We start from the raw sequence: 17,057 nt of genomic DNA, 5'->3' as shown, positions 1-17,057 counted from the left end.
TTAAAAACTCATTAACACTGCTCATGTGAACAAAATACAAAGAGAAAACTAGGAGTGGTGCTTTTAAATGCAATTCCTGCCCCACCCCCTCATCCAGGATACAGAATAAGATGTGACAGTGGGGAGAAGGCATCAATGAAGCTGTGATACCACAGGGAAGTTGGAAGGGAGAAAACCCAATAGGTGAGGTAAAAGAATCCCAAAGGCAAACAGTGCTGAACAAACAAGTTTACTTGGGACCAGCCTGACTATGTTCTCTTGGCTTCTCCACGCCATCTTTGTTGGGCATGTACACCCTGGAAAAGCTAACAAAAAAAACACTTGAATTTAAAAAAACAAAAAAAGAAAAGTTGAGCCTGGGACACGTTACTTTTAGGAAGGCTGAGAGGCACCCTGTCAAGTAAATAGTTAGGGATCTTGTCTTTCTTATTCATAGCCATCTTCCCTAAAAGGGTTTCTGGTACACAGGAGGGCCTTAATAAATATTCATTGAATAAGCAGATGGTTGGATGAACAGATGGATGAATAATGGCTGGATGGATGATGGATGGGTGAGGGATGATGGATGGGTGATGGATGGATGATGGATGGATGGATGATGGATGATGGATGGGTAGGTAGACAGATTGATGGATGATGGATGGGTGAGGGATGATGGATGGGTGATGGATGGATGGATGATGGATGATGGATGGGTAGGTAGACAGATTGATGGATGATGGATGGGTGATGGATAAACCAACAGTACAGAGTCACTAGGGCCAAGAGAAGAGTCTTTAAGAAGCGATCAATCTGTCTCGTTCCATTTGTTGTGAGCTCAGTGAGCACAGACTGGGTAACCAGCACAGAGCAGCCGATCCACCTACAGCCCTAATTTTGTCCCTTCTCTTCTTCCTTCCATCTTTACACGTGGAAAGGGTAGGGCCTTACACGAGATCTGCAGCCCCGTCTTAGAGGGCTCCTCTAGCACCATGGTCTATCCTGAGAAAGGCAGAGAAGTCAAAGATAATAATAAACAACTGTCACCAACCACGTGCCAGACCTTTGAGGCTCTGGCACTCTGTTTTCTATGAGAAAAAAAAAAAAAAAACTATGAATGAAAGCTGCCATCCAGCCTATGTTTCCTCTTTAATTAAAATGAGAAATCTTAATTGGGAATTAGATGGCAATGAAAGCGGAGTGGCCATGGGAGGCCTGGAACCTGACAGACGTTCCATAAACGGCGCCCGTGTTGAGGCAGGCAACGGTAATCCTTCCAGCTCTCACACGGTTCGTGGCAGAGCTAAGAGAACCAAATACCTCATGCCTCTTGTTTCCAGCCACAAAATAAATTCCTCTATAGAGAAATGAAAATTCAATTATTTAGGCAGTTTGTGCTTTTCCCTTGGGGCATCTGCACACTAGTCTTCTCTACTGACCTAATGAGTTGGCATTTCTGGGGATTTCTTGTGTAGAAATGGATGGCCTGTGGTAAGATCGCAGGCCTAGGGCCTCAACGCTCATTAGTTTGAAGGATGAAAGAATGAAGGGGGGAAGGAACAAAATGAGAGACTTACTCCCTCCCTCGGCCCCATGAAAAGCTACTCAGCCCTGAATAGTCAAGTCAAAGGAAAGCACCTCAGGGGCCCTCCTCTCCTGACATCTCATTCCAGGTGGAGCTTAATGTTCCCTTCCTTTGTTCTAACTCTCTGCCCCTGTGTCTGTGATGTACCCACAGCAGTACCTTCCACACTACCTTGTTCTTTTCTGGTTGTCATATCCACTGCCCCCATCAGACTGCCCCAATTCCTTGGGAATCTCCAGGGCCTAACACAAAGCAAGGCTCTTAATGCTCAGGTTATGAAAGCAAGGAAGGACGGGAAAGAGGAAGGAAGGGAGGGAGGAAGGAAGGAAGGAAGGAAGGGAGGGATGGAAGGAGGAAGGGAGGAAGGGAGGAGGGAATGGAGGGAGGAAGGAAGGAAGGGAGGGATGGAAGGAGGAAGGGAGGAGGGAATGGAGGGAGGAAGGAAGGAAGGGAGGGATGGAAGGAGGAAGGGAGGAAGGGAGGAAGGGAGGAAGGAAGGGAGGGAGGGAGGGAGGGAGGGAGGGATGGAGGAGAAAGCCACTGCAAAGCTAGGATTCAAATCAATGTTGATCTGACTCCTAAGCCAGCCTTACACCAAGTGGAAAAGATCCTCAGCACAAAAACCTAGAAATGTGGGTGCCAATCAGGATAATAATAGTAATTAATAATAGTAAAAAAGAAAACCTTACATAGTGCTTGCCAGGTTTAGGCTCTATTCTAAGCACCTAATCCTCACAACAGTCCTAGGAGGTAGGCACTCTCACTATAGCCATTTTATAGATGAGGAGACTGAGCACAGAGGTTTGGCAATGTGCCCAAGAGCATACAGTCAAAAACCTTCCATGCGGCCCATGATTCACACCGTCTAATGCAGCAGAACAATGCAGAACCATTTCTGCGACTGTGGCCACAAGCCCACAGCACACAGAAAGCGGCTTAGGACTCCCTTAGCCCCACCTCTGCCTCCTAGCCACGAGGCAGCCTAGCCCCAGGTGGCCGGTGGTTCCGAATGGACTGTCTAGGCTGAGGAAGAAAAGGGCAGGTGGAGCAGGGACCAGGAGGGAGGCCTGTGCCTGAAGGACTGCTGGGCTGCAAGGAACAGCATCACGATTTTGAAACAACCCCGATGTGCTGGCCTGGTTCACTCTCAGTGGACAGGTCTGCAGTTAGCTCTGCTGAGCTCAGAGACCTACGTGGTTTCCTCTGATCCAGTAAGTCTGGCGATCTATGAGCGCGATTCCAGAACATTTGTCGCTGGGGACACACACAGTCACACACTGATGGAAGAGTAAAGAACAAGGTGTTTTTCTGTGTAGGTTTCCTAAAAGAATTGTTTCTTCCATGTACTCAAGTCTCATGTTTGAGTAACATACCAGATGACCAGCACTCATCTCTAGGGAGCATTTACTTCTGCTGGGTCACAGGTGTCATTCCAGTCAGCCTACGAGATTGGTACTGTTATTATCCTCACCTCATAAATAAGGGCATGAGGACACAGAGAGGTTGTGTAAGTTACCCAGCATCACACAGCTAGTCAGCAGGGCAGCCAGGTTTCGAAGTCTGATTGTTTAATGCTGGAGTCTATCTCAGCCCCGATTGCTATGACAACCTCCTAATTCTACCATCTGGTTATTTTTAGTCCCTTGTTCAAGAGAAGAGAGGACCACAGATTTGGAGGGAGCCAGGCAGACGCGGGATCACATCCTATCCCCTGTGCATGTTGTTTCATCCTTCTGAGCCCCAGCATCCTCATCTATATAGGGGGATACTGAAATCTCTCACAAACATCCATCTCAAAATCACGTATTCTAGATCTGCTCAGACAGCTTCCCTCTGTGGGCAAACCCATCACATTGGCCTCTTGCAAATGTAGAGGTTTGAACGTGTCCCTGCAAAAGATACGTTCGTGCCCTAACCTGATACCTATGAACGTGACCTTGTTTGGAAATAGCTTTGCTGATGTAATCAAGTGAAGATAAGCTCACCCTGCCGTAGGGTGGGCACTTAATCCGATGATTAATGTCTATAAATGAGAAGAGGGAGAGGGTTGGATACACAGGCATAAACATACGTAGAAGGAAGAAGGCTCTGTGAAGATGGAGGCAGAGAATAGTCGATGGGTTACAAGTCCAAGGAATGCCAAGGATGACCAGCCACCACCACGAGCCAGAAAGAAGCAAGGAAGCCTTTTCCCAGGAGCCTTCAGGGGAGCGTGGCCCTCGTGAGACTTTACGTTTGGACATCCAGCCTCCAGAACAGTAAGAGAATGTATTTGTTGATTTCGGTTTGTGAGAGTCTGTCACGGCAGCCACAAGAAACGAACACAGCAAACAATGAGGGCTTCGTGGATGCATGCACAGTTTTCAGTCTGATGGAACCAAGTCAGAGACCGTGGCAGGTCCTTGTGTGCTAAGGGATGATGTTCTTGTAGGTAGAGAGGAGGCTACGTGAAGGGTAGGGAGAACCACCCTTTCCCATATTTTTACAGTCAGAAAAATGGAATTTCTACTCTCTAAAGAGAACCTCTCGCTTTCTCCTGGCTTCTCCTGACAGGAGGAGGCGAGTTATCTAACTGGGTGATGATGAGCATGCAACAGCCACTGGCCCATTTTCTTGACTGGGTAGTTTTCCATCTAAAAGGCCAGCTCTGTATTCAAGGTCCACATGGTCTTCTCTCTGGCTCTCAGTGACCCATGGGGTCAGACAGGCCGTGACCTCGGGTGGCTGGCTGGGAGAATCTCTGCTTTGTGTACGTGCTGGTCCCAAGGCCAGACCTAGTGGGAAGTGTTACAAATCGCAAGTTTTCCCCAGAGCCAATTCTGCTTTACCCAGCAAACACAGCCTGTTTTTCATCCTCCTCTGTCTCCTATGTCTGTTTCTCAATTAGTTCACAATTCATAAGGAAAGGGGCATTATAAATAGGCAGACCCCAATAGTCCAAAAATAAAAAGCCCTCAGGACAAGACAGGGATCACTCTGAGGTTGAAACTGGCTCAAATCTCAGTTGCTCTGTAGCCTGGGACCAGTGTTGCCGAGTCTGGATGGCAGGAGTACAAACAGCTACGGGACTGTGTCCAAGGCGTGTATATATTTTGCTCTGGGTAACAATTTTCTCATCAGTAAAATTGGGGGATTAGATGAACTGATCTCTAAATTTCCGTACATCTTTAACAGTCATTGAGTCTAGGGCACGAGAGATTTATTGCCAACACCATCCATCACACCGTGAGATGAATGTTATGTGACTTACGTCATAGGGAGAAGGGAAAGTGTGAATTACAATGTCTGACCAAATGCTCCTTGACTCCACAGAAAATCCTGGATTTGAGCCATTCCCTGTCTGCACAGCCGCCTCCCAGGGTTGGAACTCCACCTACATGAGCCAAGAAAGCGTAGAAAAAAGCAGACCATGCAAAAGGGACCCCTACAGTGACTGATTATGTAACTTCCCAACAATCATGAGGACCAGCATAGTGGTTGGGACCATGAACTGCAGAGCCAGACCAGCTGGATCCAAGTCCTGCTCTTGTTACTTTATTAACTGTTCAACCTTATGCAAGTCACTTACCTCTGTGAACCTCAGTTTTCTCATCTGTAAAATGGGAATTAAAATACCGTCTACCTCATGGGATGGCTAGGAGGGCTAGATGTGCTTAGAACTGTACTTAGTAAATAATATTATTTATAAATTATTGTTACTATAACTTGAAATCTTTGATATGAAGAATGATCCTCTCCTAAACTTGACAGCTTTGCAATGGAAAGCACATAATAATGAGATAGGAGACAAAGAGGAAGCCAGAAAGAGAGAGAAAAATACCATATGATATCACTTATGTGTGGAATCTAAAAAAAAAAAAGGATACAAATGAACTTATTTACAAAACAGAGACAGACTCACAAACTTGTGGTTACGGGGGGGGGGGGGGAGGGAATGGGGAGGGATAAATTGGGAGTTTGGGATTTGCAGATACTAACTACTATATATAAAACAGACATACAACAAAGTCCTACTGTATAGCCCAGCGAACTGTATTCAGTTCATACTAATGGCCTATAATGAAAAAGAACATGAAAAGGAAAAGAATACATATATATATATATATATATATATATATATATATATATATATATACACACACACACATGTTTTACACACACACACACACAAATGAATCACTATGTTATACACCAGAAATTAACACAACATTGTAAATCAACTATACTTCAATAAAACAAATGAAGTTGATCAATTAAAAATAAAAACATAAAAAAAAAGAAGCTGCCTGGGACAAATTTCTTCCCTATCTAAAGACCGATACAGAGAAGAGTCCCGAAGGCCGCTGTTCATATTGAAGTGTTTGAAAACACAAAGTGAGCAGTTGGACCCAGGCAAGTAGTTACTGTCAACACAGTTACCTGTTTTGCAAATTTAAAAAGTGTTGGTTTCTATCAAACAAACACCCTTAATTATCAGCATTGCTGCACGTCTACTGAATAGTTATAATTTATGTGCAAAACGCCACCCCCAGCACAAAACACTGAAGTCTTCCCTGGTACAATCCACACAATCAGTGAGGCTCAGTATGTTCTATTGTCGATGTTCTTTGATGCAATATTATTGTTAGGAATTTGACAACGCATGGGTAGACTCCATGCTTGTCATGGACATCCATCATTTTTGTCTGCTTTATGTGTCATCCCCTATTCTTTGGGACAAAGAACCCTATTCTGTTGGAGAATTGACCTCCTCAATTTCAATCAGGTGACTCAAAGGAGGGCTGCCAAACATAGTATCTTGAACCCACACCCACTCACTCTAACAGTTGGAAACATGACCCAGAGTTTGGCTAGTAGTAGCTTCTTGGTATCTGAGCCACAGGGATTGTCCAAGGTGTAAGTGTGTGACCCAAATTGGGACAATCTAAGTGCTTCTCTGGGATCTTCCAAACTAGAGTTGGGTGAAGAACAGGTGGACAGAAGAAAGAGGAAAAAAGATGTGATCCTGGGGCTGCACGCATCCACAACCTCATCAGTGTGGAGAAAGTCAGTCGAGAGAGTGGAACCACAGAGAGAAGCAGAGACAAGACTTGAATAGAGAAATCTCGAAAGGATTCCATTCCTTATTTCCCATCCAGGGGTTCCCATCCTTTCTGATGAGTGACTGTGTGAGCAATTACATTTCCCTTGTAGTCCAGGTCGTTTAAATTGGGTTTATGACCCTTGGAGAATAAACAGCATGTCCATCCATCTGTTTATCCACCCATCCGTCCATCCATCCATCCACTTTTGCAGTAAGTTAATATCTACTTAAAGCCAACCATTCGCCAGGCTCTGTCTCAGGCACTCTTTCAGGTGCTGGAGGTAAAGCAGTGAGCAAAACAAACTGCGTCTAGTCCCTTGGAAGCATTCGATCTAATGGAGAAGGCAGACAAGAAACATAATATGTTAGGTAATCACCAGTACTACCAAACTGAAGGACGGTCAAGGGGACAGAGCCTGAGGGGGTGTGGGCAGAGAGGCCAGGAGGGTCTATCTCAGAAGTGAGCAAAAGTGAAGTGTGAAATAAGAGCTCCTGGTGGAGAGAGAGCAAGTGCCAAGATCACGTGCCTGTTCGATTAACTGACCTCACTCTTTTCTCCCAGATAACAAAGAGGGCTTGCCAACCACCTGTGCTGCGCTGGGACTCGGCCTGATACGGTCTGATACAGTCAGACAGATCTATATTTGAAATCCCCGTCTTGGCTATTTCTGTGCTTGGCTTAGGTGTAAGTTACATAAAAGCTTGAACTCAATTTCCAATATCTCTTTCAATCTGTCATTTACTTATACATCCAGCAAATGTTTATGGAGGACATCCTATATATCAGGCACAGTGTTAGCCTTATCAAACTCATGGTGTAGAGAGGAAGGGGGAATTTTAAATGTTCTGACTGAATATAAAATAAAGGCTTTATTAGGGAAGTGCAGAGTCCTACTTAAGGGCACGGTGAGCAAGGCCTCTAAACTAGGTGAGAAGGGATGGGGGGGTGTGCCTTCATTTTTATAAGAATGAATTAAGATCGTAGATCCTGAGAAGGAAGTATACAATTACCAAAGCCAGCTTCCCAGGCGTTGTAGGAAGCTGGGGGACTTCTGTTCCTCAAAAAGTCTATGCAAAGCAAAACACTCAAGACAGTCCCATCCTTGGGACCAGAGATGCTCAGCTCTCTGTTGACCCTTTAGGGGTAAGTGGGAACAGACAAAAGCTTTATGGGCAACTATGGACTTAAGCGCTTTCCAATAAGCTGACTGAAATGTCCCCTTCCTTACCCCAACACAGAACCATGATCTGTCAAGTCACAGAATGTAACTCTTTCCTCCAGCAGACTACATAAACAGATGTGCGGGCTTCCTATGCTAGAAGGCGTCAAAAAGATGATCTCCAAATCTGATTCTCGCTATTTAGAAATCATTATAAAGTAAGACTGAAACACAAGTTAGCTGGCAATCTGCTGAAGAAGCTAATGGTACATCAGTAAGTATCAATCTAATTCGCGCATACATTGCTGACCACTCTCTGGCCTCCTTGCTCCCTGCCTTCATGGGTAGAGAAATTGATTCCTCTGCTGACAATTCACCCGTCCTTTCTCCAGATCTCATGTACCACGTCCAGACTTCACAGTTACAATCACACCTGCCATCTCACCTCCAGTGCATCAGCCAAATCTATTTGCTGTTCAAATCCAAAATGCTGCACCCTGAGCCTGGGTGAGGGAGGCTGAGTGGCTTATGTAACTCACCTAGCTCTTCCCTGAGGAGGATGAACCAGAAAACACCCAGCGACTCCAGCCCTGAGAAATCACGGGATGTATTTTCCCTCTGCCTCCGTGGCAGAGTGGAGAGTTCTTGAGAGAGGAATGAGTAAGCTGATGATCAGACTGCAGAGAGCCAGTTTTCAATAACTGGAGACGCAGGCCCAGCAAAGCCGCAAAGCGCATTTCTTTAAGCCCTAATCAAACCCGAAGTGCCTAGTCCAGGGCATAGGGATACTTTGCACGTAGGTTCCAGTTTGGCTGAATTCTGTTCGCGTCTGTATAGAAAAGGCTGTAAACCTGATTTAATGATTCACATGCGGGGTCAACACCCGCATGATTTAAAACCCTACTGGTCAAGAGAGATGGGGGTAAGAGCACCCCGTTGGGGGTCCTGAGATCCTGTCACAGCTGGTGCTCATGGAGTTCTGTTCCCTGGGGTGAGCCTGCCCTCTTAGGGGGGCTTCATTTCTGTAAAAGTATAAAAAAGAGGGTCTCTGAGGTATCTTCCTGCTCTGCCTCTGTGAGCCATGAGCTACTGCAGGTTCTCTGGCAAATGCCCCCCGACAGTCATTGTCAGTCCTCTGGCCTCCTCTACAATTTCTCCAAACACCTCCTACGGTCCAGCCTGGGTCTGGGTAAGAAACGCTCCATCCACTTAAACCTGCATAAAGGAGGCAGGAAGTCTGAATAGTGCTTCTGCCTCTGAGTTGACTGGCCCCGGCTGTAACTGTTCCTTCCAGGTGGGATTATGTTTGGGATGGGGCATCATGGGGTCCATTCAAGAGCACCTGACCCAGTCTCCCAAAGGTCACTGTCCCCAAGTGGTTCCCATACAAGGTGGTCCAGGGTCTTGTCACCTCCTCTGCCCAAATTCTGTCAGCTCTAGAAGGACAACAGTTGAGCTGGTGTCCAGAGGATTGCCTGAGAGATCTTGCAAATAGCCAACAATAATAGTTTAAATATATATTATATATATAATGTGTATTTACATTTATAATTATTTCTATTTATAAATACAGTTGGCTTTCCATATCTGCGGGTTCCGCTTTCACAGATTTAACCAAGCAAGGATCAAAAATATTTGAAAAAAATTCCAGAAAGTTCCAAAAAAGCAAAAGTTGAATTTGCCACACACCAGCAACTATTTACATAACATTTATATTGTGTTTACAACTATTTATATAGCACCTGCATTGTATTAGGTTATAACTGATCTAGAGATGATTTAAAGTACACAGGAGGATATACATAGGCTAGATACAAATACTATGCCAATTTATATAAGGACTTGAGCATCCACAGATTTTGGTACCCACCCGGGTCCTGGAACTGATCCCCCGTGGATACCTGGGGATGCTTTGCATACAGTTAAAATGTTTGCAAGAGACGGTCTTTCTTTACAATCTCAAGCAGGGTCCATAGTTTCCCTGATACTGTGACATCTTCTCGAGACGGAGCCAAAAGGGAGGGAGAGACATGCTTATCAGCTGGAAGCTCAACCTGCCTCTGCAGCAGCCTGCGGTGAGTGTGGTTTACTGGGGATAATGAATTATAGTCTTGATTCCCTTTTTGAAGAACCATCTGTGAGCCCAAGAAGCATACGAAGCAAGATGTAATAGAAACAACATGGTCTTAATATTCAGACTTGAGTTTGAATTTTGGTCTTGCCACTCAGTAGCTGTGTAACCCAGGGAGAGTAACTTACCCTCTCTGAGTCTCAATCTCCTCGATCCACAAATAAAGATACAGGACTGATCTTTCATCATGGATGTGAGACCAAGTGACGTAACACATGTGGGTCTCCAGGCACAGAATCCTGCCCAGAGGAGACACTCAAAAATTGGCTGCTGCTATGATCACAATTAAGTTGTTCTTGAGTAAATTAATATGAAACTGCCAGAGGAAAATGGCCAGCAGCAGCAGCGAGCCCCCAAACTCTACCTCATGACCAGCATGACCACCCAGGGGCCCCACACCGTACACAACTGGACCCTTTATCCCGACATGGTGGTGGGAAGAAGAGGGTTTACAATCACAAACATACCTGGCTCCTGCCTCCAGCTGTTCTTTCCTATGAGATGAGGGAGAGAGAAAGAGAAAAAAGCATAAACTACATGGAACGTCTCCCCATCTCCCCCAACTTTGTCCCCAAGTTCCCCTCTGATGGAGACGAAGGAGCAAGATGCTACATGTGGAGGGGAACCAGTGAATGAGAGGGATTCCCCAGGCAGACCACAGGTCCCTCCTGCGATGGTCTGGCTCTGACCAACCAACGCTCTTCTCAGCCTTTCATTCATTTATTCATCCAGAAGATGGTTGCTGAGCACTTACTCGGCCCCACGCCTCGTGCTGGGTTCAGGTGGTCTGTTTAGCGGCTGAGGCAGGTCAGGAAAGCAGGAATTTCATAATTTAGCAGCCACACACCTTGCCACTCTGTCACCATGCTATTGTCATCACAGTCAACATCATCATTGCTAATATTTATTGAGCAATAATTATTAGGAAGATACTTTTTAAAGTGCCTTTTTTCAAATTCACTCATGTAACCCTCGTCGATCCTAGGTCTCCATCGTCTCCACTGGCCAGCAAGTCAGAGACCTGAGTTTGCTCTCAGCTGCACCCAACATGATGCGTGGCCCTGAGCAAGTTCCTGAGCTTTGGGGACCTCAGTTTCTTCTCTGTAAAGGTGGGGTTGGACTTGAAACTCTCTGAGTTCCTTTGCAATTCAAAAGTAATGAATTTATAATTTTAAGTAATTAATAAGTAATATTAAATAATAATAAAAGAAAAATTAAAAAGGCAACACCATCACTCATCACTCCTAGCCCAAAACACATAATATATATATGTATATATATGTGTGCGTATGTGTGAGTGTATGTGTGTGTGTGTGTGTGTATATATATATACACACACATATATATATGTCTACACACACATACACTTGTAAATTAACAAAAAATTACACCTGCTGGAAACTGATAAGACATCACTCTTAGAAAGGGCTGTACAATTTCATCCTTCAAAATCTTTTGGAGGAATGTAAAATGGTGCAGCCACCATGGAAAACAGTCTGGCAGTTCCTCAAAAAGTTAAACACAGAGTTACCTATTCCACTCCAAGGTAGATACCCAAGGGAATTAAAAACACATACCCACACAACATGGACCTGAGCGTTCATCAGAGTATAACAGCCAAAAAGTGGAAACAACTCAAACGGGCAACAACTGATGAGCAGATAAATCAAATGAGGAATTAAGTTCTGATGCACACGATACCATAGATGAAACTTGACAATATTGTGGTAGGTGAAAGAAATCATATTACAAGACATCACTTTTCTATGAAATGTCCAGAAAAGGCAGAATAGAGAGAGAAAATAAATTAGTGGTTGCAGGGGCTGGGGGAAAGAGGCAAGCAGAAGTAAAGGGCACAGCGTTTTCTTTGGGGGGGGTAACAACACTATTCTAGAATTAGATAGTGGTGATCAATGCTCAACTATGAATATACTAAAACCCACCATATTGTCACTTTAAAAGGGTACTGTTTATGGTATGGGAAATTCTTTCGTGGTATGTGAAATGTATCTCAATAAAGTTGTCCTTTTTAAAAAAAAAAAACCCATAAATCAAATTAAAAAACCTTTAGGAAGCAGGTGAGGGCACACCAGTGTATTATCAGCTACTTTTTTCGGCCATTAAACATATGGAGTGGGCTGGAATAATGGAACATTCTTTTCCCAAGGGACTGCCTGGTTTCAGAATAGTTGCTAAGTGAATTCTCTAGTGGCTTTATACTTTTGTCCTTGAAAAAAAGAAAGGAATGTTTTCTCTTAGTTAAAAGCCATTCCTGTGTCACAGCCGCTGTCTGCAGCACAATGCATGCCTCCGCGTCTCTGACAGCTAGGACAGTGCCTTATTTATAATAAATCAACCCAAAAGAATGGCCTATTGCCAGGACCTTGGGATGCAAAGCAAATGGAAATCATCTTGATTCAGCGTTCAACGCAGTTGCCCACATTCTGGTTTTTGAGTTCAAGGTCACTGTGTTCTCCTGAGGAGAAGCCACCTACCCTTTCTGAGACTCTCGCTATCCAGAGGAAGGCTGTACCATTCCAAATCTGAAATGGTTTGAGCAGCAAGGGAATTTTAGAATCAAAGGGAATCACAGAGGAGTAAAGAAATCTAATTGCAAGTAAGGAGACATAGTTAGTAAACCCAACTCTATCGTTCCACCACTGAAGCCTTGTTTCTTCTCATCTCCTTTACTCTTCCACAAGTCATCACTCCCTGAGATTTTTCCCTTTGTTGATTCCCTTCCAGTCTTCCCTCCACCCTCCCTTCTTACTGCTGTTGCCTTGGTCTAAGCCCTCGTGTCCTCGTACCCTGAACCCTGCCATCAGCTGTCGGCTGATCTTGCCCAGAATCCTGAGCCTGTCCAGTCTGCCCTCCACATCCCTTCCCGTCATCTTCCTGAAATGCACCTCTGATCATGTCATTCTCTGCCTCAGATGGCTTCTCTTCACTTTCAGGATCAAGGTCAGATTCCTTCACAAGTCACGTGTGACCTTCCTGGTCTGGCCATGGTTAGCATGTACAAGGGGCTCAAAAGTATTGGTGGACCGAATGCCTTGAGTAGAAAGTGCCACGTGCCACTGGACCCTCTTGGGGGTGACAGCACCATAGGTGCTGAGATGGGGTAGGTAAGCAGGGCCTTCCGAGTCTTGGTCAGGTTTTGGATCTCATTCTCTGCGTCATGATTATCCACTGGAGGGTTTTCTGCAGGAAATGGATCAGTAGACCCAAATGTCGTGAGCTCCCTTACATCTGTATCACAGTCTGGTGATGGGGGTGGAGAGAAAATGAAGCCCCGAAGTTCAGAGCTGGTCGCTGGTCCCACAACGAGGGTGTGGGAGGGTGGGGCGAGACTGGGAGCCACCTGTCCAGTACTGGGTCACGCTTTGGTCCGTGAACCCAGACACATGACAGAAACACACCCCAGGCACGAGTTTGAGTGTCTCATTATGTCTCCTTCCAACTCAAGGGTCCTCTCAGCCCAGCATTCTACCCACACATTTCAACACCTGAGTTCAGGACCGTAGTGTCTAAAAGCTGGAAAGGTGCAATCTGTTTCAGAAGCCCAAGTAGTGGAAAGATCATGGGTTTTGGGAGTTTCCAGAGGTGGCTGCCGTTGGCCAAAATGACCAAAGTTGCTGAGCCCCAGCTGGCTCCTCGGTGAGGGGAGCCCACTGACGCCGTCCACTCAGCCTGTCTCCAAGGCTGCCCCGTGGGCCACCGTGTCAGAGTCGCCGGGGACGCCTGTTCGAGATGCTTCCGCTACGTTTGACACCGCTGGACCCGCTGAAGGTGGACGCAGGATCCGCATGCCCAGCCTCTCCCACTGACTTTAAAGCATCTGAACACTCAAGAACCTCTGGCTTATTTCACAGGGTGCCTTTGAGGATGAAATGAAACGTGAACTTGGATACTGGGAACATTGCGGACATCCAGTAATATTCATTTCCCTCCCGCCGCTCACAAGTGCTGGCCGTGGGAAAGGGTGGTCACTTTTTCCCCTGAAGCTTCTCACTTCATCTCCCACCTCTGAGAACACAAAGTAACATCTCTGGTCCTCCAGAGGATGCCCCCTGCTGCTTTTTCCACCATCCAGGCTGGCCTCTGGGTGCAGGCCATGGCCTGGGGGTGGGGCCTCCAAGATTGCTCAGACGGCGCACCGTGCTGGCTCCCCACTCCCTCAGCCACAGATCTCGCCCCAACACTGGTCGGACCTGCCCTTTCAGCAACTCAACACTGTCTGTCGAGCTGGAAACCCTTGCTGAGGTCACCTAGGGAGCTGGAAAAAATTCTCATACCCGAGCGCCACTCGCTGGAGACTCTGATTTAATTAGCCGGGGTGTGGTCTGGGCATTGGGGTGGTCTCAGCTCTAATGATTAAAGCCTGCGGCCCAAGACTGGGGACCGCTGTCCTGAAGGACATCCTCTAAGACACCGTGAAGGCCACAGGCATGAGTACAGACCCACGAGAGGGATGGTCAGTCACACTGTGAGCACTTAGATGAGTCACCACTTGCCTGAAGAACGGAAAAGAGACGACTGATTCATAGAACCTCCACGTGGCCACAAGATCAATCCTGTTGGGGTTGGTAGCGTAGTACCTCCAGGCGGCCTGAGGGGGAGAAGAGGGGGCAGGAACGACCTGGTGTCACCTGAGACAGTCCCCTGGAGCCCCACACCATGAACACAACAAGCCCCGACACCCAAGAGGTCAGTGCGCACTGAGGTGATGTCCGGAGGAGCCGGATTCTTGGCTTTTTGCAGCTCCTTTGGGAAGAAAGCCTTCCTTGACCCCATCATCCTGGAGCTGTAATTGATGCTGCGGTGGGTAGGGGTGTGGAGAGGTAAACTACAGTGGACGGGAGAGGAGGGTGCTGCGTGTAGGATCCCTGAAAAGAGCAGGAGTTACTCTTGCTATAAGGTCCCTGAAGGTTTCTCACACAGGTAAGAAGACAGTCTTCTGTGCCATTTTCAGGTGCAACCGACGGCCCAGGAGACGAGGTTTGGATTCTAATATATTAGAACTTTGAGACTGGGACTGGCCTAGAGACGACAGGCCGTAGGATAACATCATGTGCCAGCCTGTCTCAGACCCGCAGACCCACAGAGACACTCACTACTACTGGACGCGAGTCCACGAGTGAGTGGTCCTGCAGGCATGCGGTCCCAGACAGCTAGAGACAGAACACTGCACTTCCCTCTTCTCCAGACTCCTAACGGCCCATAAACCCATGAGGCAGGAACTCCCCCTGCAGTAAAAGAGGGACACTCTGCCTCTCTCACCACCCTCACTGTCGTCCCAACCCCGCAGCCCACGGTGCAGAGAGTGAGGAGGACAGAGAGCTGGTCCAGGGAGACCAGTGTCCACTGGTGCGTGGCTGTCTATCGGGCAGGACAGACGGTGAACCATCCAATGTTTTGCACAAGTGGGATGTCTTCCTCCCTTGGCTTATGGGCTCGCTCTCTTGGGCAGATATAAGGGGCCACATCTCCTTGTAGCTGATTGGCTAAGCAGCTGGACCCAGGCTGACTCTTCCTCATGGGTTCCCAGGTCAAGATAGGGTGGGAAATAGAAGGAGAGGAAACCTAGTATGGACCCTGGTCCAAGCCAAGCTCTCCACTCCAGCATCATTAGTGAGACAGCTGATGGGTTGATCCCTGTCTGAATTCTGTGTCTATTTTTTGACTGGCTTAGAACCGGGATGGGAGAGTGACGGGATGGTACACACAGAGGCAGGTCATAGAGATAACCAGAGCAACCCCCATAACTGTCACAGACAGGCATGGCCCTGGTTCCCATCCCGGTTGATGGCATGCCCACTCCTGTATAAGCAAGCAGACACACAGAAAGACAGACAGACACACACACACACACACACACAGACGCAGCTACACAGGATCTGAGACCCACGCCAGTGTGTCCCCAGGCAGACAGACCTGGATGAGCTCAGCTGCAGGCTTCCTCCTTTTCTCAAAGTGCTTCTGACGGTGCTGCTCCTGCACCTTGAGCGCCAGTCCGGACCCCAGGATGCCCTGAAGGGAGAAGGGGGCCCTGAAGTCAGCCCCGCCTGGACCATCCCGAGGCCCGACCCCCACTCCCTGGCTGCAGTGATGACATTTGAGCAAAGGGGAAGAGGAAAGATCCCTTCTTTCTCTTCCAGGCAGTAGGGAGCTGGGTTCAATTCCTGACTCTGCCACTTTCCAGCAGGGAGACCCTGGGCAAGCCTCTTATCAGCGGCACCTCAGCTTCTCTTGCAGGGAAGTGGGATAATAGTTCCTACCTTTGGGAAAAAAGTGAGATAATGGAATAGGAACTGCTAAGAAGGAGTATGACACAGAAAAAATTCCCAGTTCATGTTAATGGAGCTTAAAAACTATTTTAGTTGCTCAGATTGTTCCTTGAGACTTTTACTATAGCTGCAATTTCCTGGAATTGGATCTGTTTTGATTTCCGGCTCAGACTCTCGTGTGGATTACAGGGGCAGGGACACATCCTTTTCAAGTCGAGGGAGCATTTAGAGACCAGGTCGCCCCCTCACAGCCCCTCACCTGCTACAGATGAGGAACTTGAGACTCAGAAAGGCCAGGTGCCCAAGGGCAAACAGCTTCGGGGAAAACAGACCCGGCAGGGTGGCAATGGAGGAAGAACACCAGCAGGGGAAGGCCGGGGGATGAGGGGTGGGGAAGATGACTTGGTATGTGTGGGGCTTCTTTCCGAGCTTTGTGATGAAGAGCCAGGTTTAGAATGAGCAGACCTGGGATCCCTGGCTCCACAACCCAAGAGCCCTGGGACTGTGGAAACTTTACTCCCCCGATTAAGCCTCAGTTTTCTCATCTGGAAAATGGAGATAAATGCGGCAGCAAACTCCTTATGTGGTCACAAAGATTACATGAGATGATGGATGGTGTAGGTGAAGCACCTGCGTGATTCCAGCACCCCGTAGGCTCACCGAGTGCTACTTGTATTACTGCTACTATTACACCTGTGGGCACTGGCTTTGGGGAAGTTACTCTGTCATGGGTCAAGGCTTACTCTTGAGGGAAATGCATTTTTTATGTAAACTGATGGTTAACAGGGCAAGGGAAGGGTACTCACAAATACAAAGGACCCACACGGGCCAG

At 47.0% G+C, this 17,057-nt stretch overlaps 1 protein-coding gene across 2 annotated transcripts in view; it reads right to left on the bottom strand.

The window, feature by feature from the left end:
- Positions 1–17,057, bottom strand: part of KCNQ3 (potassium voltage-gated channel subfamily Q member 3) — a 247,838-nt gene that overhangs the window by 24,850 nt on the left and 205,931 nt on the right. For both annotated transcript variants that reach the window (XM_032468217.1, XM_032468216.1), the window contains exons 7-9: positions 15,873–15,968; positions 14,453–14,547; positions 10,406–10,432 (exon numbers count right to left, since the gene is read on the bottom strand). In XM_032468217.1, coding sequence (XP_032324108.1) covers positions 10,406–10,432; positions 14,453–14,547; positions 15,873–15,968 — 218 coding nt within the window. The remainder of the gene's footprint in view (positions 1–10,405; positions 10,433–14,452; positions 14,548–15,872; positions 15,969–17,057) is intronic.

Source organism: Camelus ferus, chromosome 25, assembly GCF_009834535.1.
Source record: "Camelus ferus isolate YT-003-E chromosome 25, BCGSAC_Cfer_1.0, whole genome shotgun sequence".
Classification (NCBI taxonomy): domain Eukaryota; kingdom Metazoa; phylum Chordata; class Mammalia; order Artiodactyla; family Camelidae; genus Camelus; species Camelus ferus.
The sequence above is the reverse complement of the archived record's forward strand: the minus strand, read 5'-3'. Positions and strand labels throughout refer to the sequence as shown.